At 49.8% G+C, this 23,327-nt stretch overlaps 7 protein-coding genes across 7 annotated transcripts; 1 reads left to right on the forward strand and 6 right to left on the reverse strand.

Annotated features, from left to right (window-relative positions):
• Nucleotides 1-725: 725 nt before the first annotated feature.
• K444DRAFT_652108 (copper radical oxidase) lies at nt 726-4,941 on the reverse strand (the record flags this gene model as incomplete). Its single annotated transcript, XM_024885763.1, has 8 exons — nt 4,648-4,941; nt 4,509-4,600; nt 4,149-4,460; nt 3,487-4,100; nt 3,360-3,436; nt 2,740-3,266; nt 2,157-2,694; nt 726-2,126 (listed from the first exon to the last, which is right to left on the reverse strand). Exons 1-8 carry the CDS (start codon nt 4,690-4,692, stop codon nt 726-728), a joined length of 3,606 nt encoding a protein of 1,201 aa, XP_024738254.1. The 5' UTR covers nt 4,693-4,941.
• A 1,701-nt stretch (nt 4,942-6,642) lies between these two features.
• K444DRAFT_611592 (uncharacterized protein) lies at nt 6,643-8,267 on the reverse strand. Its single transcript, XM_024879975.1, has 3 exons — nt 8,032-8,267; nt 7,683-7,973; nt 6,643-7,632 (listed from the first exon to the last, which is right to left on the reverse strand). Exons 1-3 carry the CDS (start codon nt 8,120-8,122, stop codon nt 6,944-6,946), a joined length of 1,071 nt encoding a protein of 356 aa, XP_024738255.1. The 5' UTR covers nt 8,123-8,267; the 3' UTR covers nt 6,643-6,943.
• A 1,313-nt stretch (nt 8,268-9,580) lies between these two features.
• Nucleotides 9,581-11,059, reverse strand: K444DRAFT_662434 (UROD/MetE-like protein; the record flags this gene model as incomplete). Its single annotated transcript, XM_024886709.1, has 5 exons — nt 10,808-11,059; nt 10,311-10,738; nt 10,118-10,270; nt 9,987-10,069; nt 9,581-9,940 (listed from the first exon to the last, which is right to left on the reverse strand). Exons 1-5 carry the CDS (start codon nt 11,014-11,016, stop codon nt 9,581-9,583), a joined length of 1,233 nt encoding a protein of 410 aa, XP_024738256.1. The 5' UTR covers nt 11,017-11,059.
• A 1,699-nt stretch (nt 11,060-12,758) lies between these two features.
• Nucleotides 12,759-13,191, reverse strand: K444DRAFT_368307 (uncharacterized protein). Its single transcript, XM_024872251.1, has one exon. The coding sequence runs from the start codon at nt 13,082-13,084 to the stop codon at nt 12,797-12,799; it is 288 nt and encodes a 95-aa protein (XP_024738257.1). The 5' UTR covers nt 13,085-13,191; the 3' UTR covers nt 12,759-12,796.
• Nucleotides 13,192-13,725: 534 nt separating this feature from the next.
• On the reverse strand, nt 13,726-16,108 carry K444DRAFT_368312 (uncharacterized protein). Its single transcript, XM_024872252.1, has one exon. The coding sequence runs from the start codon at nt 15,656-15,658 to the stop codon at nt 13,910-13,912; it is 1,749 nt and encodes a 582-aa protein (XP_024738258.1). The 5' UTR covers nt 15,659-16,108; the 3' UTR covers nt 13,726-13,909.
• A 279-nt stretch (nt 16,109-16,387) lies between these two features.
• K444DRAFT_611597 (uncharacterized protein) lies at nt 16,388-18,531 on the reverse strand. The gene is made up of 3 exons (XM_024879976.1): nt 17,539-18,531; nt 17,364-17,454; nt 16,388-17,243 (listed from the first exon to the last, which is right to left on the reverse strand). The coding sequence occupies exons 1-3, from the start codon at nt 18,372-18,374 to the stop codon at nt 16,560-16,562; spliced, it is 1,611 nt and encodes a 536-aa protein (XP_024738259.1). The 5' UTR covers nt 18,375-18,531; the 3' UTR covers nt 16,388-16,559.
• Nucleotides 18,532-18,825: 294 nt separating this feature from the next.
• On the forward strand, nt 18,826-22,346 carry K444DRAFT_652112 (class II aaRS and biotin synthetase; the record flags this gene model as incomplete). The annotated part of the gene is made up of 4 exons (XM_024885764.1): nt 18,826-18,905; nt 18,971-20,265; nt 21,303-21,514; nt 21,559-22,346. The coding sequence occupies 4 exons, from the start codon at nt 18,826-18,828 to the stop codon at nt 22,162-22,164; spliced, it is 2,193 nt and encodes a 730-aa protein (XP_024738260.1). The 3' UTR covers nt 22,165-22,346.
• Between the last annotated feature and the right edge of the window lie 981 nt (nt 22,347-23,327).

Consider the following 23,327-nt stretch of genomic DNA (forward strand, 5'->3'; position numbering starts at 1 on the left):
GCATAAGGTGTCGTCTGCCCTGGGGATGGCGCAACGTTTTTGCGGGTCCCCGTTATCTCCAACGGATAAAACGCCCATGCTCTGGCCTTCCGCCCCACCAAAATACAAGAACAGACAGTAGTGAAAGCTTGTTGTTGCGCCGTGGCTGGCAGTGAAGTTTATCAAGTGCCACTTCGTATGTGTGATCGAGCGAGAAACTTACAGCAGGGAAAAGGAGCCGAGCGGCGGACACGGGTGCGGGGCTGACGCCTTCGCTTGTCGACCCCCTTTCTTAGCGAGAACATCCAGTACAGTAACCAATCACGAGGGCAACGCGCTCGCTCGCTGTCTAACCCTTCGAGATTTCGCGGCCTAGCTCTTGATGTCCCGAGAGCTGGGAGTTCAAAGAATTTTGCAGCAGAAAACCGAAAAGAGAACCGAAGATGCACAAAGGGCAAACCCCCGGGGAAAATATTACGATTGCAATTGATATCTTTTCCCACCACCTAATCATCATAGATACGAAACCCAGAGCTCCATCCACCTCTCCGCCATTCCACAACCAGTAGATTCGGCCACAATTCTTTCATCCTCTTTCTTTGCGATCACTCGATGCTCGGTATATGCTCAGGGACGGGCTCAAGCGAGAATTCGGTAAGTCCTCCACACATAGAGCGCCCCTCGACCGCCTAACGGCTTGGAAAACGAATCATGAAGTATATGAAGGAAATGATAGGAAGCAAGATTTACACGCCTGGGAGCGTAAAGCCAGGGAGCTTAGGCCAGTTTCCTAATTGTGCAGGATCACCACCAATGCGGACGAATACACCAACAGATGGTGTTGGGCCGTTCAAGATGAACATCATAAACCATCCGGGAGGGCTCGTATGCGCATCGGGGGGTGCGGTGACCGTACAGGCGTTGCCGTTGCATGTGAATGCTGGGAAGATTGTTCTTTGGCCCATCGAGTTGCCGTGGGTCGAGACTGTTGATCCGAGGAGTGAGACCTTCAAGTTTGCCGTTCCGCCAGAGGTCACGGTGAAGGCAACGGTCTGACCATAGCTCCAGTCCTTGTTTGTGATCGTGAAGGTTGGGCGGGCGAGACCAGACAGCAGATATGGTGGAGTGAAGACTTCCATGCGGTATTCTTCTGGCCAAGTTCCAGCTGGGGTGGGGTATTGTCCTGACGGATCAGATCCAGAGACGAGAACACGCCCATCAAGGAGGGTGGTGGCTTCGGAGTGATACAGGCGAGCAACAGTGGTGTTGGCCATAATACTCATGCGCTGATTGACGGGCTTGGCAGGATCATAAAGGACTGCGTTGAAGTTCGGGACGCCTCCAAGACCGAATCCAGCGACACCGTGTTCACCGCCATTGAGAATGAGATAGGTGCCATCAGGGAGACCAGCCATGCAAGGCATGACACGTCGGGAAGGCATTCTCTCGATCGTCCAGGTTGGGTTTGCCGCACCAGGTTGTGTTGAAATGCAGTTGTCGATAGCGTACCCACCGCCTTCCGTCGAACCGCCGCAAATCAATACGCCGAGAGGAGCAGAATATGGAGCGTACTGGGGTAAGAGGACCATCGCTCCTTCCAACTGATAAGTTCTTCCACCATTGGGGTTGTTGACCGCACCAGGCATGTTTGGTAGAGTCTTGATCGTGGCAAATGTCTTCTCATCCAAAATACGTGCTTCGTTGTAGTATGCAATGAAAATACCTTGAGGAATAACGGCTATGAAGGGATACAGATTGAATGGCCATGTTCGTGCAAGGAAGTCCAAGTACACTGTCGTGTTAGAATAGCCGCTTGAGGTAGTCTTGGTTGGCACGCCAGTCGCAGGAAGAATTTCCAGTGTAGGTTGCTCGGCTGCGTTCTGTCCAACCTCGCCGCCTACAATAAGGACGGACCCGTTTGCCATGATCAAGCCCGAAGGATACCAGCGCGGGACCTGAAGCTGGAGATTAACGGTGTCCTCGACCCATTGATTCGTTCCATTGACACCTGCGGAGCCATCTGGGATATAAAGTCGGATACCATAATTGGATTCACCAGCCCAGCCTCCAGCTGTCAATTGTCGTCCTGCCTTATCGGGAAGGGTAAGCCCCGCGGCACAGAACACATCACTTTGAAGACCGGTCATCTCTCTCCAGGCGTGCTTGTAGTCACCTACGAGAGACAAATCCAACTCATAAGCACCGGTTCCATTAGCTTCACCAGTTCCGTGCTTTTCGAGGAAAGAGACCTTGCCGTTAACGCCTTGAGAGACGATCAACGGTACGACTACACCACCAATCAACAGGGAGTAGGATCCTGCAGCATTCCCGGTTGGCATGCCGAAATTGTAGAGAGGTGTGGCCCCAACCCAAGAGTAGTAACTCAACAAATTTCCAGCACCGCAATAGTACTGTGGCATGCCCGCGCAGGGGACGTTGCAATTGCCGTCTGCGACAATCTGAGGCACAGCACTTCTGGTGTAGCGTTGGATTTTGGTTGGATCCGTAAATGTGGATGGAGCCGACGCAACATAAATGTTTTGGACATCACCACAGAAACATTGACTGCCATATTCCAGACCAGCCGCATTGAAGCCGAATTTTTGGCATTGAGCAATGCAAGCGGATGGATCGTTCAAGGTTTGATTCTCCGAAACCATGTAAGGAAATGTGTTGAGCATTTCTCCAGGGTCTTCTTTAGAAGCAATGTTGTCCCTGATAAGGTTAGTTTTGATCTCCGGAAATATACCGCACACTTACTGAAGACAACCCTGGTATTTCCAATTTGCCGGCAAGCCACTTGTTTGAGGTCCAGGTGGTGCATAGACTGTAGGCATGCCAAATGAGTACATTGATATTCTTCCTCCAGCTCCACACATCTCAGTTGGTGCGCCTGGGCATGGCATGTTACAATCGGCTTGGTTCGTTGCCAAAACAGCGCCATTGTAAACGAAGTTGTCACAATAACATTCCACGCCGTATTCAGTTCCAGCAATTGTATAACCGGCAGCCTTGCAGGTGGCAACGCAAGATTGCAGACTATTCGTGGTCTGCTGATTTGGCTGTTGGTGAGTCAAGATTTTGCCAGCCGCGCCATCAACCCAGCATCCTTGGTAAGTCCAGCCGGTAGGGAATCCTGTCTGTGCAGGGCTGGTTGTGACAGAGACCTTTGTCGTCGTGGTTGAGGTAGTACCCTTGGTCGTCCCTTTGGTCGATGATGTGCTGCCGGTGACCGTGCCAAGCTTGTAGACTGAAAGCCGATTGCCCGCGCCACACAGTTCGGATCCCTGGGGAGCAGGTAGTCAGTAACTGCCCAGTTAAAACTTTCGGAGAAGTGGAGCATTGAATTTTGAGAAAGGTCAACCCAATGTCGGACTTACATCTGCTGGGCAGGGGAAACTGCAGTCAGCTGGGGGAGCAGCAACTGATCCTGCTGAAAAGCTGTTGCCGCAATAACCTAGAATGATTCTTAGCCTGGTTTAGGAGAGCAGGGGAGAATACACATACACTCGCGTCCATACTCAACGCCGAAATAGGTAAACCCGGTACAGAAGGCCTGACATACTTCAAGAGTCATTGTATCAGCCGCGGTGGATGTACCAGCAAGTGCTCTGGCATTGGTTCCTTCAGTTTGGCAACCAAAGTACGAGTATGGTCCGACAGCTGGCTTATTCGCTGGGCCAGTCGAGGTTGGTCGAACCGAGGTTGCTGTAGATGTCGGTTTTGTACTTGTGGCCGCGGTGGTCGGTTTCGTAGATTTGGCTGTTGTCGTCGGTTTTGTCGTCGTCGTAGAGGTTTTGGCCGAGGTTTGAGATGTAACGGTTGTGTATGGAGGCAAAACGACTTTGCTGTTGAAATCATACACATCTAATCGACTCCCGGCCCCACAGAATTCGGACGCATTGCCGTTGCAAAGCATATTGCAGTCAGACAAACCTCCTGGAGCCAGTTTGCCGCCGTTCTGAATAGCATTGTCACAATAACATTCTCCGCCGTACTCTGCACCTGCGAGGTTAAAACCCGCAGTCTGGCAAGCTGAAAGGCAGTTTGCGATGGTGAGGTTGGCTGCTCCCCCAGCCGTAGCAGGGGCGATGGTAAGCGCGCGTCCGGTTGTCCCCTCGCTGTATATCCTATCAGCAGTTGCATAACAGCATGCTAAATCCACTTACGCATAACAACCACTAAATTTCCATAGACCCACACCGGGATTTGACTGCGGACCAGATGTACCACTCCAAAAGAGATTCAATCTGCTGGGGCCACCACATGCCTCTGTAGCATTTCCTGTACACGCCATACTGCAGTCCGCCGCAGGGGCTGCAACGCCGCCAGTGGCAAGAGTAGCGCCACAGTAACATTCTTGAGAGTACTCAGTGCCGGCGTAAATGTATCCAGCCTTCTCACAATAAGCAATGCAAGACTCATCAGTCATTGCAGTGGCCGACGTGTAGCCACCACCGGTAAGTGTGCGTCCCACGTCTCTTGAGGCATGTCAGCTGAGGGTCTTTTAACAGTGTTTGAGGACTTACACATAACATCCTTTCGACACCCAAGTCCCTGGGAGTTTCGACGGAGTGACGAGAGCACGCTCTTGGATGATTGCAGCTTCAATTGTAACGAACTTTGTTTTTCAGCGCGAGCACCAGGGAAGACAAGCATCAAACTCACTGAACAGAGCAATGCTCTAAGAGCAGAGCCGAATTTTCGAACCATTTTTGCAGTTTGAAATTCTTAAACGAATGTGATGACGAAAACGTCGATTAGATAGATTATTATTTACTGGTACATAAAGGGCCACTAGGTCCTGAACGAGCGACAGCAGTGGGAAACGACAGTGTGGGTAATGCTGGGCTTCAAGGAGCGAGGGAGCAAAGCTATAAGAGAAAACGGAGAAAAAGAAGGTGCCTTCTATCGACCAGGAACCAGGGGCAGATGCACGACTTCGGCTCTGAGGGCTAAAATTTGCTATCTTCGTATCCCTGGGTGCCATGCCGAATGGCCAGATGCTGACCCCAAAGCTCCGATTCTCAGCACACCTTGCCGTCGGCCGAAAGACCTCTGGTCCCTTTGAGCCGCCAAGAACCCCCCTTCGCTTGGTAGAGAAATCGTATGAGGGACTAGGTCATCAATACGCGAAAGGCGTTTCCATCTGATAACGCGAGTGGCTGCTCTAGCCCGGGCCTCCAACTAGCCCTGCAGGAACCGTGTGCGCAAGGGCTGTAAAGCGCCACCAATGTTAAATTCTGCGCTCTCCTGAACGCTTTGGCAAGAAGCTTGCCCGTGTTGAGGCACCCCTCGTGTGGGATAGCAGCAATGGGCTTAGCAAAGGATCAAAAACCTCATGGGGCTCTGCCAGGCTGCTACTCCGCAATTTGCAAGGGATGTTGGAATCGTGAGACTTCGGGACGCTGGGAAAACGTGGGCATTCGCTGGAGAACCGAGATTCCACGGGTCTTTTCGTCGTATGACAAAAGCCATGGCCCCTGAGAAAGCTTCATCGAGGAGGGTGCCCACAAATAACAGCATTGATGGGCAGCAAGCATCAAAATAAGCTTCGCCAATCAGCACCGCGCCAGGAGGGGTGAAAATAACCTTCGCTGTCTGCCAAGGGACTGACCCGCGATATCGAAATTGAAGTCGGATCTTGGTATTTGGCGCGCGCAGATCAGAAGCAGAAACACGGTCTAGCGTTCCATCCCGCCTAATCCAAACGCGCTTGTCTTCCTCGAGCCTCGAGGGATGTGAGGGCTGGAATTCGGACAGCCAAACACGGCTCGACCACGCCATGCACTAGCACAATACAATGATAAATAATAATGCGGCAAGACGTCGAGCCGCTTCTGCACAAATGTATTGGGGGTGAAGTGTGTTCTGGTCCCTCGATACGAGGCTCTGGGTCGAGACTCGGTGCATTTGCGCGTTAAGGTGCTGACTCTGCAGTTGAGAGAGACGTTTGGTGGCTGGATGCGAACGCGAGTCATTTGGGGTTGGCATGCGTTGGAAACCCAGAGGTGGAAATTGAGAAGGTGGAGGTGGAAGTGAGACAGACGGTGGAAGAGGCGCGTAGATAGCTATTGTTGTTACTTGACAAATGTGATTGCAGAAAGAGAATAATGGAAGGGTCTGGAATTTGGGTTTTCTGACATTTTTTTGACAGCTGTAATGTTGAGTCAACATTGTTGACCCACACTATCGAGAGCCTGCAGAAGTGTCGAAGCCGGCTCGGGGGATTGCTCCGGTAACTATCTAGGCACCTTCATTACTTACTCACGTGGTGCCCTCCCTTATGTAGGTATTTGCTTTTTTCCAGACCTGGAAGAGCCAATGTGTAGCAAGTGAAGAACTATATCTTCCTCCTACATCAACTGCTTCTGTGAATGTATGGATCATGTATCACCACATGTCGACCTCGTATCAATACCTCGAACTTTCAAGAACTAAGTTGGGTTTGTTCAATAATGGGCTTCCCCTTAAGAGCCAAGCACCAGGTTGTCCTCAATTATTCCATTGCCTGTTTGGGCATCCGCGTCGTACGACTCGTATCTTCCAGCAGGCCAGCGCTACTCAATGAACCCCTGTCTCGAAGAATAATGGGACCATTTGATGGTAATATACCCGCTCAAAGGTTCCAGCCATCTCGCTTTCTATCGTCCATCTACACCCGCCTCATCCCGCTCTCCTTTGGCCTGGAAATTCTAACTCCCGGAAGCGATCTCTTCCGTTGAAAAGGGAAGACTAGCCAGAAAGCTAGTTGCTCATTGAGGCTTTCATAGTCAACCACACACTTGTGGAAGATCGACATTGTTGCGCGAGGCACACCACAATGGCTAGTTCAAGAGGGACTTGGGGGTCTTCTCTGAAACATAACAGTAGCAAAGAAGTAATACATTCGTAAGCACAGGGTTTTGTTGGTACATAAGGAACCTGCCCCTTTCTCTGTGCACGTCGTTAGGCAGAACAGTGCTCAATACCTATTCCTTTCTTGTCGCTGCATCTCGTCCCTGAAATGGTTAGCCCTCTCCTCTGTTGGGGTGCCAGCCAGGCTACCCAGCGCATCTGAGTCCGCTCTCGCATGCCCAAAAGGCCGTTCCCTCTCCTCTGGAAGTGGTGCATCTCGGTATTCGCCTCCAGCAGTCAACTCTTGATCTCGCAACTGAATTGCCCCATCCTTCTTCTTTCTCAGACCCAACCGCTGACGCCTAGATTTGCCAACTCCATATCCGTTTCGTCGTCCCATTACGTTCCCAAGACCAATCTTCCTGTGCTTTCGGTTGATTATGGCCCCACCACAAACACAAAGGATGATAAACCCAAAAACAGATGGAAGAGCGATATACAGAGACTGGCCCGTTGGCACTGGTGTCGGCGGCGGGTGATAATACTCTGCGGGTTTATTGGTCACCTCAAGGTTCAAACCTCCCAGGCTATGAGGCTCGCCATCGATGGGATTCAAAGGGTTCATCCATAGTGTGACACTGTTAGAGGATAGCCCTTGCAGCCAATCTTTTTCAATGGTCCAAACATAAAACCCTGCCGCTGCGCCAATGATTTTCGATGAGAACGCAACCTGCCCCCCGTTTGAGGAATTAAAATAGTTAGCGACTATGATGACGGTGGCATTTTTCTCTGCGAAATACGCCGAGTCCCACGTAACTGTTCGCGGTTAGAACAATTGCTCCTCAGACCTCCAATCAGATTCCTACCATAATACGTCTGTCCCACGTATATCGCAGTGCCATTGTCGGGTTTACACATGGGGGCAAAATGCCCATCAAGGTTGTGGCAGACTTGAAATGACCCCCCTCCCGACGGCACGGATGTTTCAGTCGGCTTCGAATCGCTTTGCGATGTTGTTGTGGTGGCAGTCAAGCTCGCAGGTGCCGCACTAATAGTAGTTGCAACTCCATTTACTTTTGAGACGAAGGGAGTAATCGTGGCCACCGGGTTTCCGCTGGCGTCGACGGATACCCATGGATCGAGAGGCGATTCAGTGACTAGGCGCACAACGATGATTAGAATATCAACCGCCACATATTAAGGAGGGAACCTTACCAGCTCGGCGAATTGCAGGTCCCGCACATAATGTGTTCCTAAAAAGAAGGGCAGCAACCGCGAGGAGGCTGCTGGCCCTCGACGCGTGCATTTCGTGTAGCTCGTTCGAGACGGCTGCGCGAATTGGCGACAAGAGGAGGGATAGATTGCAATTTGTTTGAGAAAAGACAGGACGGACAAAGCCTGGAGGAGAACGTGTGATTGAAAAGAGCGTTTTGGTTTCACGAAGTCGGGAAACGAAATACAGTGAGCTTGGATGAAAGCCAAGCGGAGGATGCGGAGAAAGTGCAGGGATCCACGATGCTGCGCTGTGATTGGCAGCGTCAGCTAAGGGGAGCTTAGTGGACGATCTCCAAGATGGCGTGCCAGGAAACTAATTCTGACAATGCACATTTCGAGCTCCCCATTGATTTGAATAATTGGAGAAGAATTGAATTTAGGGTCCTATTTCAGGAGAAAAAACCGAGGAGATGGATAAGTTCAAAGTTCAGATGATTTTCCAGTCTCGAGAATGTCGACACGGGAGGGTCGCGACTGACAAAGTCAGTATGTCAATATTTACATTAGGACCTGGCAAGGCCGACTTTCACTTGACAATAACACACCGAATTGTTACAGTATACTCTACATCATCCAACATTTATTCAAGAGTATTATTGCCAAGTCCTCGCGCGTTTTAGGCTGCCTGCCTTCCCAGTGACTAGAACGGTCAGCCCGATCTCTCTCCTTGTATCTCCCAACCGCGGTTCAATGACTGTCCAGCGGACATATCTCGCCCCGCCAATGTCTCTCGGAAGTATTGACGACCTCCGATAACTAGAAAACGTCGTCAACTGGAAGCTTCCTACGCCGTTTATCTCTCGAGCAAGAGCAAGAGCAAGAGCCTCCATCTTCAGTCATGGCCTCTTCAACTACGTCGACAAATGTGGCCATGGGCACGAACCAGCCCCCACCGATCCTTATCCCGCTTCTCCGAACTTCCTCCCGAGCCCCGAATTCAAATCTGGGAGGAGGCAGCCCGAGCGGATGTACGGATTTTCGAAGTGCATTGAGACAGGCTATTTGGGTTCACATTCCACTGCCACCCACCTCTCTGCCTAGCAATAATGTTCCTGGGGGAGGAGACCCAATAGCGAAAGAATTGAATGTCCTAGGACTGCCTGGGGCACTTGTCCCTGGGAGACAAGTCAAGATAAGAGGGCTGAATGTACCAAGACAGTCAGGGACATCGAAGAGGAGAGTTGAACAAAACTCGAGCCTCCTCCTACGGCAGAAAAAGCTAGCAGTGTTCCCTCAAAGTACCCCAACTCTCCACAAAACTTCTGCTTCACACACCCACACCTAACCCATTGCGAGAGGACAAGTCCCCATTCACCCCAAGATTGGAATTCTCGCTCAAGAGGCCGTAGGAAGCTCGTTATAGAGACGTCTCTCAAGCTCGAAAGAAGAGTCTCTGAGAATTCGCGTTCGCTAATTTGGGAGAATTGTTGAAATACCGTCAATACTTTTGAATATATATAAGAAACCAAATTTCTCGCAAGCCACGTATCTACGGTTCGCCTGACCAGACATCGTCAGCAATCGCTCTTACCAGCGCAAGCTTATTCTTCATATCCTCCCATCCCAGCAAGTTCCCCTCCTCATGACTAGCAAATCCGCATTGAGGGCTGACACCCATTCGTTGCAACGCCTGCTCTCTTGTCTGGCTGGCTCCTTTGGCAATCACGTCTGCTCCAGCGAGGATCCGCTCTTTCATTTTCTCTTTGTCCTCGAGCTCGGGGAACTTGGAGGTGATGACGCCGAGGATGACGTTCTTGTGTGGTTGTGGGGGGGTGGAGCAAAAGGGCTCGAAACCGCCTGCGCCGGGCGGGGCGTGTCGTATTCCAGGTAGTAAATAGCGGAAGGGAGTCTGATACACCAAGTTTAGGAACAGTGGCGGATGGAGTCTGATACACCAAGACGTTTAGTTTTTGGAAGAGCTTGATGGCGATGCGGTCGTAGCCTCCTTCTGAGAAGTGGCGGGAGCCCATGAAGTTTCCTGTGGGAAGTTAGAGGTGGGAGTTGCAAGCCTGAGGATGACATTTACCTCCGCAGATGTGGAGACCAATGTGCATCTTCTCGGAGTGCTGGGCAGTGCTGTCATTGTAGCATTGGATATATGCATCCAACAGCTCATCGGGAGTCTTCTTATTTGACTTGTCTTTCGCCCACCCAGCCAACATCTTCTCGGAGCAGAAGTCTGAAAGTCAGCGGTGGCGCCGGAGGTTCTCGAGACTCACAAGCAAAATTTGGGTTATCAAACTGAATGCTCCTCACTCCAGCGGCATACAAGATATCTAGTTCCTCGCTGGCAGCCTTCGAGATATCCGCCAAGTACTCCTCATCGCTGGCATAAACTTCAGGAGGAAATGCCAAGCCATTCTTGTACCGTAAATGATACCATGGAGGAGCAATCATAGTCAACCTGATTTCTCCCCATCGCTCTTCTGGAATTAAAGTCTTCAGGTACTCGAATTGCCCAATCAAGGTGCTCTTCCCCTTATGGCGAATCTTCCCAGTGCAGATGCAAGACTGCCCAGGCTTGTGTCCTTTCTCAATGAAGCCTGCAATATCTGGAACATAAGACCGGAAGAGATCCATGGGCGGGTTTCTGATCTCGGTCATGCCTTCTAGCTCTTCAAAGAAAGTCCCCCAAAACACAGCGCGCCTGGAATAAGCATATCAGAAATAGTGGGGATGGTAGGGGGTAGCTCGCAGAGGATTTCTCAATTCTCACCTGTACTCTCCATCTGAGACAGCACCAAAGCCAGAGGCAACCTGGACTTTGACAACCTTGTTAACTGCCTCGTCTTCTGCCTTGGTGCACTCCGCCTGGCTCAATTCGTTCTTCTCGACTAAAGCGCGCTTTTGCAGAAGCTCCTTGGGTCTGAGCAGACTACCAAGATGCTCGGCGCGGAACGGGGGATTGTGGTGGATATGCGTCATTGTGAAGGAAGCTCTGCTGGCGTAGTTTGAAAGGATTTATTCCGATCTCAATTTAAGAGAAAGAAGACCGAAAAAAAAAGAAGTGTGAGAGTGAGAGGAAGGTGGGAGTAAGTGATGCTTGCCGCCCCGCTCGGCCGCTAGTTCAATACCCCACATTTAGGAGAGGACCCTTGTTCCACCCCTTAACCATCAAGACTCTGAAGGTTTAGGCTAATTCTGGTGCCAACTTTTCCAAGTAAACGTGACCGTGAAAACCTTCATCTTTCGCACTGTTTATTGTGTTGGTGGCTCAACTATCGAGTAGGAGAATCCAATGACGGCTTTCCACTTAGTGGTGGGATGTGCGGGTCAATTCAAGAACATCCAGTTCTCTTCAAGGAGGAGCGGGATAGACTTTTGAGTGCCTCTTCCAATTTTCTGAGATTTAAGCATTCCTGTTCCTATTTTTGGAGCCGGACGCTTCCAGCCAGTGCTGCAAAGAACAAATTGCACCCGCCACCCTCCTCTGCCGTCCTTCACTCCCGCGCTCAGTGGCGTATAAACCTCCTAAGACCTGAACTATCATTGGAAATCCGTTCTATCCTTTCTGCATTAACGGTACCGCCTAATATGTTTGACATTTTTCAAAAAGTCTAGAACTGCAGCCTGTTGCTGCATCTGCTGGTACGTGCTCCTTTCCAATCTCGGAAGACATGAAATGCTACAACCCATTTTCTCAGATCATCTCATCTGATCTGATCTTGCTGCCTGCTTGTTGCACATCGCACTCAGAGATCTCCTGTGGGATCTATTAATTTCAATTGATAATCTCAGAGGGGCTGATCGGTGCGTGGCTGTTTGCCAACTAACAAACACCAGACGTTGGGTTTCTCATTTTCTCCGCAAGACAATAACCTCATCATCCTTGGCTCTGTATATCATTATTATGCTGTATCGTTATTTCCCTAATATTCTAAGTCCATTCCTTGAAGTTTGCAACTCCATAAAGATAATTTTTGGCCCCGGAGGTCAAACAAAACATTTAGGAGGAATTGTCATTCTCGACACAGAATCCTGGTTCTTCCAATTCACACACCAGATGGCTTCTCCAAAACAATTCAGCATGTCTCCTCACTTGTCAATCAATTCAAGAAAACGCATTCTTACACGTATCTCCCCCAAATAAAGCATTCATGACTTGTCAAAACCCTCGGATCTGGTTATAAATATGCACCCCTGACTCCCCACCAAAACAAGATATCCGGAACCAAGTAGTTTCCATTCTCACAGGACCAGGATAACTCAAGGCGTCACTCTTCACCTCACATGATTCGATATTCCCGGAGATGGATGGAGAAGCTGCGAACCTTGGTGCTGAAGTTCTCCAATAGAACGTGGTGTGGATGGGACTTTTGCTAGCGGTGAGCGGGTGAGGACGTGAGGAGGATGAGGCAGTGGAGGCGTTGGGATTTTTTCTTTTTTTGATTGGGGCATATGTTGCCCCAAAGGATGAGCACGAGGTTGTACTCATGCTTACAAGAAGGAATTGATGCAAGGGAAATATAATCAAGCTGGAGATAAGGAAGTGTCGGTAAGGGTAAGACATCAGATACCTATGAGAATCTGGACCAACGTATGTGGATGAGACAAAGAAGAAAAGGATACAGGTATTTGTACTTGACGTCTTCTATGGGCTCTTGGGTATATAAATATCCCTATCGTTAGTACATAGCCTTTACTCGTACATTTCTATCAAAGGAGAACCGCCCTGTGGGGCGGCAACATTTTAGTCGGTTGCGGACTAAAAATTGAAAATTCTAAATCTCATTATGATTACTATTATACATAATTGAAAGCTTCTCAGGTACGCGTTCAGGATCGACATTGCCAAAAGGCCACAAAATCTTAGGCGCCTAATATTTGCACGCTCCGCTCCGCTCTCCATATTCGATTCCTCCCCCTTTATTATAGCCCCACGTAGCCCCACATAGAAACTATCCCTCCTCTCCGTAAGGCAGTAAACGCAACACCTAGCAGGATAGGAAAGAAAGAAAGAAAGAAAGAAAGAAAGAAAACAAACATGGCGCATTCGATATACAAGGAACACACCCAAGACGCTAATCCATCGCCAGAATCCCAGGATACTAGGAAAAGCCTCTCGCCCTAACCAATCCCACCGGTTTCTGAACCCTCCTTGAGTGCATCAGGAACAGTGGCCACGTCGGCTTTGATTTCATCATAAGTCCCGGAGAGCTCTCGACTTGTAGCCGAAATCTTTACCAGAGTACATCGTGTCTCGTCTATCTAGCGTGGATGACTTTGGCCCAGGTCCCGCCGCGATACGATTGAGCTTTGCAAGGACGGCTTCAGGTTCGACATATGCGCTCTGCTCCGGGACTTCTGCTCCCTCGTCGTCTGGTTTAGGGGGATCCGTGATCTCATTCTGGATTGCACCCATGGATTGTGGTTTACTAGATAAGCTTGGCTATAAGACCTCTGCGGCATTGGTAGGGGTAGATGGAGCCTCTGGTGAAGTGTTGAAATCATTCGAGCTTAGGGCTCCCTCATCATCTGCTTCGTGAGTTTCTGCGGCACTATTATGGAGCCCAGTAACGTCTTGTAGCTCAACAGATGAGCCTTGCAGCGCGTCTTCTTGAACAGCGATCGAGGCAGGTGATTCACTCGGTGGTGTAATCTGCCCAGCTGGCGAGGTCTTGGCAATGACGGTCTGCTACGACACTTCTTTGGCATTGTTTGAAGCAGATCTGCCCGGAATGAGTGGCATTGGCGACAGTGGGCTTTGAAGAAACTTGCTCGAGTCATGGTGTGCTTGGCTGGGACCTTTCTTCGCTGATTACAGACTGGGCTGTGCGTACTGCTACTGGGAATAGACAATGGAGCGTAGTGGAGATGATTAATTTGGAGACTCAACGGAGACGTTGACCTCAGCAATTCGATTTGTCTCGCTCGATGAGCTCCAAGTGCCTTTGGGATTCCCACTCCCACCCATCGAACAGTAATGTGACTTGTCATGAGATCTGGTCGAATAGAGAGGATAGCCTTCTTGGTACTGGCAATTTTCTGAGTGACACTGACAAATCGGAACCCTTCCCATGGGTGGAGAGGCAGGAAGTTTTTCTTGACCCTTTGTTTTACTAGCTTCCCTTCTGAGGACGGCAAGTTCCTGATGGTGCAATAGTAGGGCTAAGGCGCACCCTGCTTCGGTTTGTGGGCAGAAGGCTTGCAAATTGTAGAGCTTCTCCCCGGTCAATTGCCAATCTGTCAAGGGCTTGGAAACTCGGCCTGCAAGGCGATTGAGAATAAACTCCTTCTTCTTATTACTCCAAGTCGGTTTTCTCTCCTCTGACCTTGATTTGATCCACTCTTCCGCCCAGTCGCTTTCACGTTCCACATGCCGGACCTCGGGGATCCTGTCGAGGTTGAGTCCAGGTCTGACGGCTGATATGAAATATCGGGCTGCTTCCAATGCTTCGAGAGGCCTAGAAAGTCGGTCATTCCCATTGCGTGTGGAGTTGACCAAGAAATCCAACCACGGCCCAAATTCCGCAGCGCGTTTGTGACCTTCCTGGGTAACCGCAGTTACATCTGTAATCTTCATTTCCGCCACTTGTGACATCAACATGAGATGCCCAAGCTTGCCACGGATGTGACATGAGAGCTTGCTCAGCTGTCTTTCGGTACATTGATGACGCTGGCAGAACCTTCGGAGAGACATTGGTGAACCATTATTGAAAAACGCCATCCTTGCATCGTAGAATTCTTCTGTGCGTGGGATGTCAATAATTCTCTTCAGGTGGTGCATCCTTGTGATCCAGATCCAATTTCTTTTCAGCAAATGGTTTCTCAATATGTCCTTATTACCATTCGCATGTAATGCTGAACCCGTTTCTGGCGGGGAACTCAGCATCTCAAAATCCGAAAGGATTGGATGGTCGTCGTCAATCCAAATGCTAGCACGATCAATCATGTTTTCAGAGATAGCCGGACCCCATGAAAGTCTTTTGCAGCCGCCCCAATCTAGATCATCAACCGCCATGATTGATTCTGGAAATTGGATCCCGACAAGGGGTTGAGGTCCATGCAGTTTCCCGCCGCTGACAATGATTGCGTCGAGAGTTGGGTATGAAGCGGCATAACCAACATCCGCCCAGGACTTTTGAATGGAGTCGTGAAGGGTTGCGATATTCCTGAGCCTTTTCATTCCTGCCTTCTTCGTGAAGTCATTCCTCTTGTAAATTATCCGGAGAGAACTAGAATTCTCGTTGGTCCCCCTCGGAAAGCCTTGAAGGATCACCCGATCGAGGCACAAACGTGTAACCCTCTTGCTGAACTCCAAGCGGCCATCCGGGAGGTGCGTCACATGGTCCAGGAGAACGTTCAGCTCCGGAATAAAAGCTTGGAGGTCTTTTTTGGGGAGTTGTGATGAACGAAAGAGACAGACTGGCGAACGCCGAACAGTTTCAATGCCAGGTGGTGGTGTGGGTCCTGATTGAGGGGACTCGTCCGAGAATCGGTGAGTGAGCTCCTCAACAAACTCGCTTTCTCGGATGCTCTCTTGGAGCGTTATCTCACTTTGGGGATCGTTCAGATCCCATGCTGGTTGTAGCTCCCGGAGCACTCGAATGTTTTCTTGGATAGTCATCTCACGAGGCGGGCTCTTCGACTGCCTTGCTGGTTGTCACGCTGGAAGTCCGTTCGGTTCACCGTGTGATCGATCCAATTTCAATACATGACGACGAGCTCTGGCAAAACAAAATATATTGCTAGAGCGTACGAATATCAAAATAGCTCTTGACTGAAGTACAAACGATGACTGGCAAGGAAGAATATGCGTGTCGACGAACCAGTTGAGGCCTTTTCGGTTTTCCTAGAGACGGCAGCGGTGGGGATGGAATAATGGTAGTTGCTGAAAGCTTAGCCAGAAGCATATCCTTAATGGATATTGCGCAGTGCGACAGGTGACTTGGAGATAGTCTTGAGCGGGAAGGTGCAAGCACTGAGGGTCCAGGTGTGGCTCACGTGACCATTTGTCGAGTGTATCGAGGAAGAGTTTCGCACCAACAACGTAGTGGATAATTCTGTGTTCGGTTAACTCGGGAATTGAAATTGACCTGGGGGGAGATGGAGAAGCAACATGGCTTTACATGCTAGTGTGAATGGTTGTGGGAAGAAATGATATACAAGGACTCGAGTAGTAGTGAGAAATCCCAGGGAAGGAGCAATCAAAGAATAGATTTCCAATTAAGCATAATATGGCACTTGCTGGGGAATAGATGCATACGAAGGACTTGAGAAGGTTCTGGAAGATGCAAGAAGAGGCAAGGTTGAAATGAAGAGGAATGTGGGAGGCGAAGGAAATTCAGAGAAACCGTTGTGGTACGCGCTTTTTGATTCAAGATATCGAGCCTCCATGCACCGGTCGTTACTTCGTCATAGTTCAAACGCCGGACCTGAGAATGACAGCATGACGCCTGTCAACTGAATCGACCGTTACTCACCACTAACTCCCTATACAAGCCTGGGACCCGAAATATTTAGACCATTTATCCGTCGATCATAGTGCCTTCAAGACGACCCCGCTCCAGAGTCCGCCTGATATGCTCGTCCTCCAATTTGCGAGCATTCTGTCGACCTTCCTCCAATCTCTCAACACCTTTCTGAATATTCTCGAGGTGAACAGACAATGGGATGTCAATGCGGTCACGCAATAACTCAGGAGAACCAACACGTTCCCGCAAATCCTCGAGACCAGCGCCCATGGCCTGTAGGCGAATTATGGTCCCAGAAACATGAGCGTAGGCGTTCTTTCTGTAAATGCCGACTTGCTGCAGCAAGTTAAGCTGTCGGTCCATCTTGTTTAGCTTGCCTCGGTTGCCACCGACCATGGTCCAGAGCTCGGAGAGGATCTCATCCTTCAGAGCTTTGGCATGCATATCCTCTCTAGTGGCGATGCCGTGAATTACTTCTAGCCTGTCTTCGAGGTTATTCAGCACCAGCAAAAGAGCTTGGGCTTCGGCAATCAACTTGTTAATTTCTTCCTCGACAACATGAGTATGCTGGATATATTGGTCCAAGAGGATACTTTCAGTGAACTTTACTGGCTGAAATGGTGCAAGTACTCTATCATTGATGAACGCACTGATAGATCCCCGCGATGCGTCTCGTTCTTGGATCCCATCGAGGACGCGGGTAGTCCAACGAGTAGTTGCTATTACGCTGTCCACGGCCTGCAGTTTTTAGTACTTAGCTCTTGGGCCCAGACACCCACCGCTTCTTTCTGGAAACGACATAGAAGTAAATGTAGATAGAATCAGACTAGACTACGCGAATCAGAAGATGAGACTTACTCGACCAACATGACTACTGAATTTCTGTAGATCGTATGACGCGATCCGGGCGGTCTCGATGAATCCGTCAAATTCGAGCACCAACTCGTTCCTGATGATATAATCAGTAACAAGACAAAAAGGAAAGGTCTAAAATCTGCAGTCGAATCGACTTCCAGGATATATTCTAACTCACTTCGAATGCAGCTGACTGTACCGAACAAGCTGACGCAAGTCTCGAATAGATGCCTCTCCCCGTTTCATATCTAGCGGCAGTGAAACGCTACCAGCGCTCTCCTCCAAAACCTCCTCGAATTTCGACTGAACCACCATCAATTGGTCGAATTCGACGGACGGAGGTGGCCCATGGCTGGTATCCACGTTGTAGACAGGGCAGAAAGGCAGATTGAGCAACGAAACTCCTGGAATCCGGCAAACAGGTGACAACGAGGCGTATATTGACGTCGTCACAAAGTTCCGAACCACGACGAGAAGCCCAAAGAGCAGCCATATGGCGAGAAAGTAGGACAGCGGTGTCTTCAGAACTTTGAGGGCACCACCAAGTACATCCAGGAGCCACGACAACATAATCGTTCTGTGGTTAATATCAACGTCCAAGTTATCTTGAATGCCGTTGGAATCCTCCTGGTAAGTTGATTGAGGTGCATTTCCTGATGAACTGGTCGTATTCACCTTGGTTCGGACGCGTTTCTCTGGACTTCCGTTGCTCACGCGTACGCTTCTTCTACGCGCCTCGGGTGCCTTTCCTGAGGATCGCGTTCCTATAAATTTCGTGTTTCTGCTCGCTTCCGCCCATGATCCATTCAGTGAATCAAGCTCTAAAGATGGCGAGGGCATAATGAGTTCCGGCTCAGGTGATCTCGTACTCCCCCTCGTTTGGCGTCGTGGAGGGGTAGCTCTCGTCGTTGGAGGCCTGTAGTCATCGTCCGTCGGCGAGTGCTCTGGGCTCTCACTTTCTCCTTCCACCACCCAAGACTCGCCCAGCTGCAATTTGCCCCTCCCAGGAGCCATGGCACATGTATGTTGTCGGTGGTAGTTGTGTTTGAGATGACGCGTAAATTTTGGCTGGCAACGGTGGAGCGGAAGCATTTAAATTGGGGGAGGACCGTGAATACAAAGCAATTTGAAGAAGTTATTCACAAGGGGGTAGAACATATTTATAGAAGAGACAACGCAGAATACTTGTCACAGGGGGGGGGCAATGGAATGACGCCCCCTCGTGATTCGATCCTTGTTCCCCCACGCCACGGGCGCCTAACCTTAACGTGCGCCTTGCTTCTCAATTCGACAGGGATTCATGAAATGCGAACCATTTTGGGCAATCAGCTGCAGACAACACTCTCAAGCATCTGCAACAGTCACGACGCCATGCGCTCGTCGACAGCCTTGCGATTACTTCGGACCAGTTCAAGGGGGTCACATGCCATCTACAGAGATCGTCGAAAACCGCTGCTTCTTCGCAATGGCTACTGCTCAGCATGCGAGCCTGCAACCGCAGTTCCGCGGACAGACAGTGCAGCTACGGCGACCACAAACCCTCCGGTTCCTCCAGCCGATCATCGACAGCTAGCCATCGAGCAAGAGTTGTTCATTACATCTAAATACAGTCCGGGATCACCTCTCTTCCTTCCTAATGGCGCTAAGATGTTCAACAAGTTAACGAATTTTCTGCGGACTCAATATGTGGACTTCGGATTCGAAGAAGTCATCACGCCCACAATATACAAGAAGTCTCTCTGGGAGAAGTCAGGCCATTGGGAGAATTATGCAGAAGACATGTATGCCGTCACAGGGCGAGGAGCGTCTGGAGAGAAAGAGGGCCGACAGGCCGGGGAGGATGAGGAGTATGGATTGAAGCCCATGAACTGTCCAGGGCATTGCTTAATTTTCGCCTCAAAGAAGCGAAGTTATCGAGATCTGCCAATACGATATGCCGACTTCAGTCCGTTACATCGTAATGAGGTACATGGCGCATTGAGTGGGCTCACCAGAGTTCGGCGGTTTCATCAGGACGACGGTCACATTTTCTGCCGACCCTCACAGATCCAGGAAGAAATATCGAGGACGCTGGAATTCGTGCAGTTGGCGTACAAAACATTTGGTCTCGGCCCATACAGACTTGCTCTGTCAACACGGCCAGTGGATCATTTCATTGGGACCGTTGAAGAGTGGGACAACGCTGAGGCAGCCTTGAGGAAATCTTTAGTCATAAGCGGGCAGCGTTGGACGGTCAATGATGGAGATGGAGCTTTTTATGGTCCAAAGATTGATGTCATCCTCAAAGACTCCGACGGCAAAGAACATCAAACCGCCACGATCCAACTCGATTTCCAACTCCCTAAGCGATTTGAATTGGAATATCAAGCACCAGCCCCAGAACTCGAAAGCCGCGGCCGCGCCACCACAGATCCTGGCTTACTTGAGGTTGAGGGTCCCGTTACGCCTGTTCTCATTCATCGAGCTGTCCTAGGTTCAGTCGAAAGAATCATGGCTCTCCTGATCGAGCATTACAACGGCCATTGGCCTTTCTGGTTAAATCCTCGACAAGTGATTATTATTACAGTCAACGACTCTCAGCCAGTCATAGATTTCGCGGAAAACTGCCAAAAAATCATCTCGGGCATGAGGCAATTACGGGGCCAAAAGACGGCCATACCGCCATACGAACACATCTCAGTCGACATCGATGCCAGTCCTCGATTTTTGACGAAGAAGATCGCGGACGCCAAGCGAAAGCGATACGCAGTAATTGCCGTAGTTGGCAACCGAGAAGCTGCCGCGAACCGTCTGATCATTGACTTTACTGCTTTCCCTGACTTCGAAACAAATCTTGGCAAGCATCTCGCTGTCCGGCATGCTTCTGTGACCTCGGAGGGGAGCAAGTCTGAGTCTGCCGATGAAGGTCGGCAGACAGATCAGACCCCGTACTTGACTGCCAAAGAATTGAAAAGCTTAGCTGTCAGCCCCAAGACGCTGGCTTCATGCCTTGCTGATCTTCAGAATCTGTATAAATAGAACAGCTGTAAATTGGGCCCGTTGCAATGCTAGAATATACCTCTGTGGCGCAGCTCAATTGGAAACTCTCCTGTGAGATAAAACTTTTGGTATCGGAGAAGATTGCCTTCCACACCTCCATTGAGCTCCTCGAATTCAAACCACAATTGCATAGCTCCTTGACCTTGCGCCCATAACTTTGTGCATCGTATCCATATCCATGCTCGTGAACCGTACAATAAAACTGTCCACAGCGCCGCCAATTGTCGTCACCATCATCGCCTCATTCCATCCTCAACCTGCCCGCCCAACTCATCAAGCCTCCCAACTAGTCTCCTCCTCTCGTCAAGTTGTGCCCGCATATAATCAACCGTTTTCTTCAGGACAACGCTTTCGCTTCTGCCTTGGCCTTCCAATCCAGGGACCAATTCGGTAAGTCGGTCGAAGCCTTCGCGGATTGCTTGTCTACGTTTCTGCTCTGCATTGCAAAGTTAGCTGCAGCCAGACCAGATAATATAAGGGGCAACGGAGCCGAGGGCTTCTTACCAGAAGCAATATGATTCGCCTTCTTCTCATGCTCGGAAAGCCTTGGCTTCTCCTCCAATCCATTTGACGATCCCGCGTTCGCAGACCCTTCACGTGGAGAAGTAGACATCTTGAATTCGTGCACTGGAAGCGTGTATCATTCGCTCAACAGTAATGCCAAATACATGACAGCGCACGAGGTTGTTGTCCCCCTTCTTGTGATCGCCCGTCGTCTGTCACATGCGCCGGCTGATGCACGAGGCTTTGGCGCACCGTTGACCTTCCCCGTTTGAGACAAGCCCAGAAGCCCCTGCATTTCAGTCAGCCTTGCCGTCTCCAATTGCCAAGTATTTCAACCTCAACTACATGCTAAAGACGATCTATTGATCTTCAAGATGTCTGAAAAACTGGGACCATTAGCCGGTGAGTATTTGAAGATTGCTCTGCCAACATACGAAGCGGCTGCAACTCAACATGGTGCCCTCCCATCGAGGAGTGGCCCACCAACTCCAGGGTCAAACCCCCTGCCTCGCGGCCCATTTCCCCTCAATATTCCAGTGCTTAATCAGTTGCGAGGCAAAAGAGTAATTCTCGCGTCTGCAAGTCCTAGAAGGAAGCAGATACTCTCTACCGTATTCTCTCCTGCCCCTTTCAAGCCAATGTCTAACGCCACCAGATTGGCCTTCAAAACCTCGAAATCACTCCTTCCACAAAACCAGAGAATCTCTCGAAAGAAGAACTAGGACCATTCGACTACGTATTACAGACCGCTGTTCAGAAATGCCTAGATGTATACACAGTTGCTCTCGAGAACTCGTTGAAATCAATCCCTGATCCGGCACTTGTCATTTCCGCCGACACGGTCATTGTTACGAATACTGGGAGGATTCTAGAGAAGCCGAGGAGCGAGAAAGATCATATTGGGATGCTGAAGATGCTGAGAGATCAGAAAGTGCACAAATGTTACACTGCCGTGGTTGCTTTGGCGCCGAGGGAAGATGCTAGGGCTCCGGGGTATAATATTGAGACAACAGTGGAAGAGACAAAGGTTATATTTGCGGCGGATGTGAGTGATGAGTTGATTGAGGCGTATGTGAAGACGAGAGAGGGTGTGGACAAAGCGGGAGGTTATGGACTGCAAGGTATGGGGAGCTTGCTGGTGGAGAGAATTGAGGGAAGTTGGGATAATGTGGTTGGATTGCCTTTAAGGGCTACTTTAGCTTTGATCGAGAAGGCAGTGTTGAATCAAGAGGACCTGGAGATTGATGAAGACGAGGATTGATACGCATGAAGGGCAATTGGGCATCGTTGCAGGACAAATAAGAGAGATTTGGATTGCGCAGTGCCATCCACAAGTATATAATTCTTGTGAAAGTTTACAACAAATTACATTGGGAGAGGAACAGACATGCACTTTTTGGAAAGGTCGATCATGTAGACTTTTCGACAGTGGTTCGTGCCGGTTAGGCGCTTTGATGGTGTAGAATTGGGGTATGCACAATCTCCCAAAGCAGGTGCGCATAACCAGTTGTTCAAAGCAGTTTCATTCTGTTATTGATATCTCTTTCCCACCCTGACTTCATTTTATCGATAAATCACGGGTTCCCCCTTCGTTTGGAAGATCCTTGATCCGTGCCGATCGCTACGTTGCCCCAAAGAGGCATCGCGTATTCGGTTCGTATCTAAACGACATCAGGGGCTGACCCTTTTTTTCGACAAACAATTGGATACTTGCACAATGATCTCTTCCTTTCATATGTTCCCCATGCTTTCAACCGAAGTCCGGATCCAGTTCGGGACTTTTCCATAGTTCTAGGCCACTTTCCATGTATAACCCCGTTGTCCTCACACACGATGAAGGTGACCTTGGCAGCAACGAGAGGCACTTATTACCCTCTCAGAACCCCAAATTCTTCATGATCGAGTTAGAGAGGCCCCGGAGATCCTACGTGTCTATCAAGAATCTAAGAAACTGTGGTTGGAATGGTACTCGCTGAGGTTTCGATTCTCCCACTTGCTAGGTCAGTTGGATCATGATCGAAGTGGTCCAGTAAATTCAGCGATCAAAGGGGTATTTTATAATAACTCGAAAGATCTGGTTTTCTTAGGTGATTACGAGAGGCTGTATTGGAACTGTGTCAGTGCTGATTTCTTCTGGGGTGTTGCCTGCGGTCAAGTCAGCCTCGAGTTTCTCGTTCGCTGAAGCCTACTCTGGTTGACATACATATCTTTGATAAGCTGTTCAATCCCGACTAGTGGGTCTCCTTATTGCCGCAAGCGTACTAGTTGTTGCTTCTACGGCGGAGGACCGTGACCATTTTACGGTCGCTGAAGTGGCTCTGGCTGACTTTGCCTCCGAGTGCAAGGTAGGAGAAGCCTGGTGAAGTAAGGATATTCTACCAGGCCACGTGAACAAATCTCTTGTAGTCGCAAGACCCCGTGAGG

The sequence above is a fragment of the Hyaloscypha bicolor genome (genome assembly GCF_002865645.1).
Source record: "Hyaloscypha bicolor E unplaced genomic scaffold K444scaffold_56, whole genome shotgun sequence".
NCBI lineage: Eukaryota > Fungi > Ascomycota > Leotiomycetes > Helotiales > Hyaloscyphaceae > Hyaloscypha > Hyaloscypha bicolor.

Excerpts from the sequence above, each read along its gene's own strand:
- K444DRAFT_368312 (XM_024872252.1), bottom strand. The coding sequence starts at position 15,658 with ATGACTATCCAAGAAAACATTCGAGTGCTCCGGGAGCTACAACCAGCA.
- K444DRAFT_368307 (XM_024872251.1), bottom strand. The coding sequence starts at position 13,084 with ATGCGCCATGTTTGTTTTCTTTCTTTCTTTCTTTCTTTCTTTCTTTCC.
- K444DRAFT_611597 (XM_024879976.1), bottom strand. The coding sequence starts at position 18,374 with ATGGCTCCTGGGAGGGGCAAATTGCAGCTGGGCGAGTCTTGGGTGGTG. Across the intron at positions 17,455-17,538 it reads TACAGTCAGCTGCATTCGAA|GAACGAGTTGGTGCTCGAAT; the intron begins GTGAGTTAGAAT and ends TTATATCATCAG. Across the intron at positions 17,244-17,363 it reads TCAGTAGTCATGTTGGTCGA|GCCGTGGACAGCGTAATAGC; the intron begins GTAAGTCTCATC and ends TAAAAACTGCAG.
- K444DRAFT_611592 (XM_024879975.1), bottom strand. The coding sequence starts at position 8,122 with ATGCACGCGTCGAGGGCCAGCAGCCTCCTCGCGGTTGCTGCCCTTCTT. Across the intron at positions 7,974-8,031 it reads ACCTGCAATTCGCCGAGCTG|TCACTGAATCGCCTCTCGAT; the intron begins GTAAGGTTCCCT and ends TTGTGCGCCTAG. Across the intron at positions 7,633-7,682 it reads CGTGGGACAGACGTATTATG|TTACGTGGGACTCGGCGTAT; the intron begins GTAGGAATCTGA and ends AACCGCGAACAG.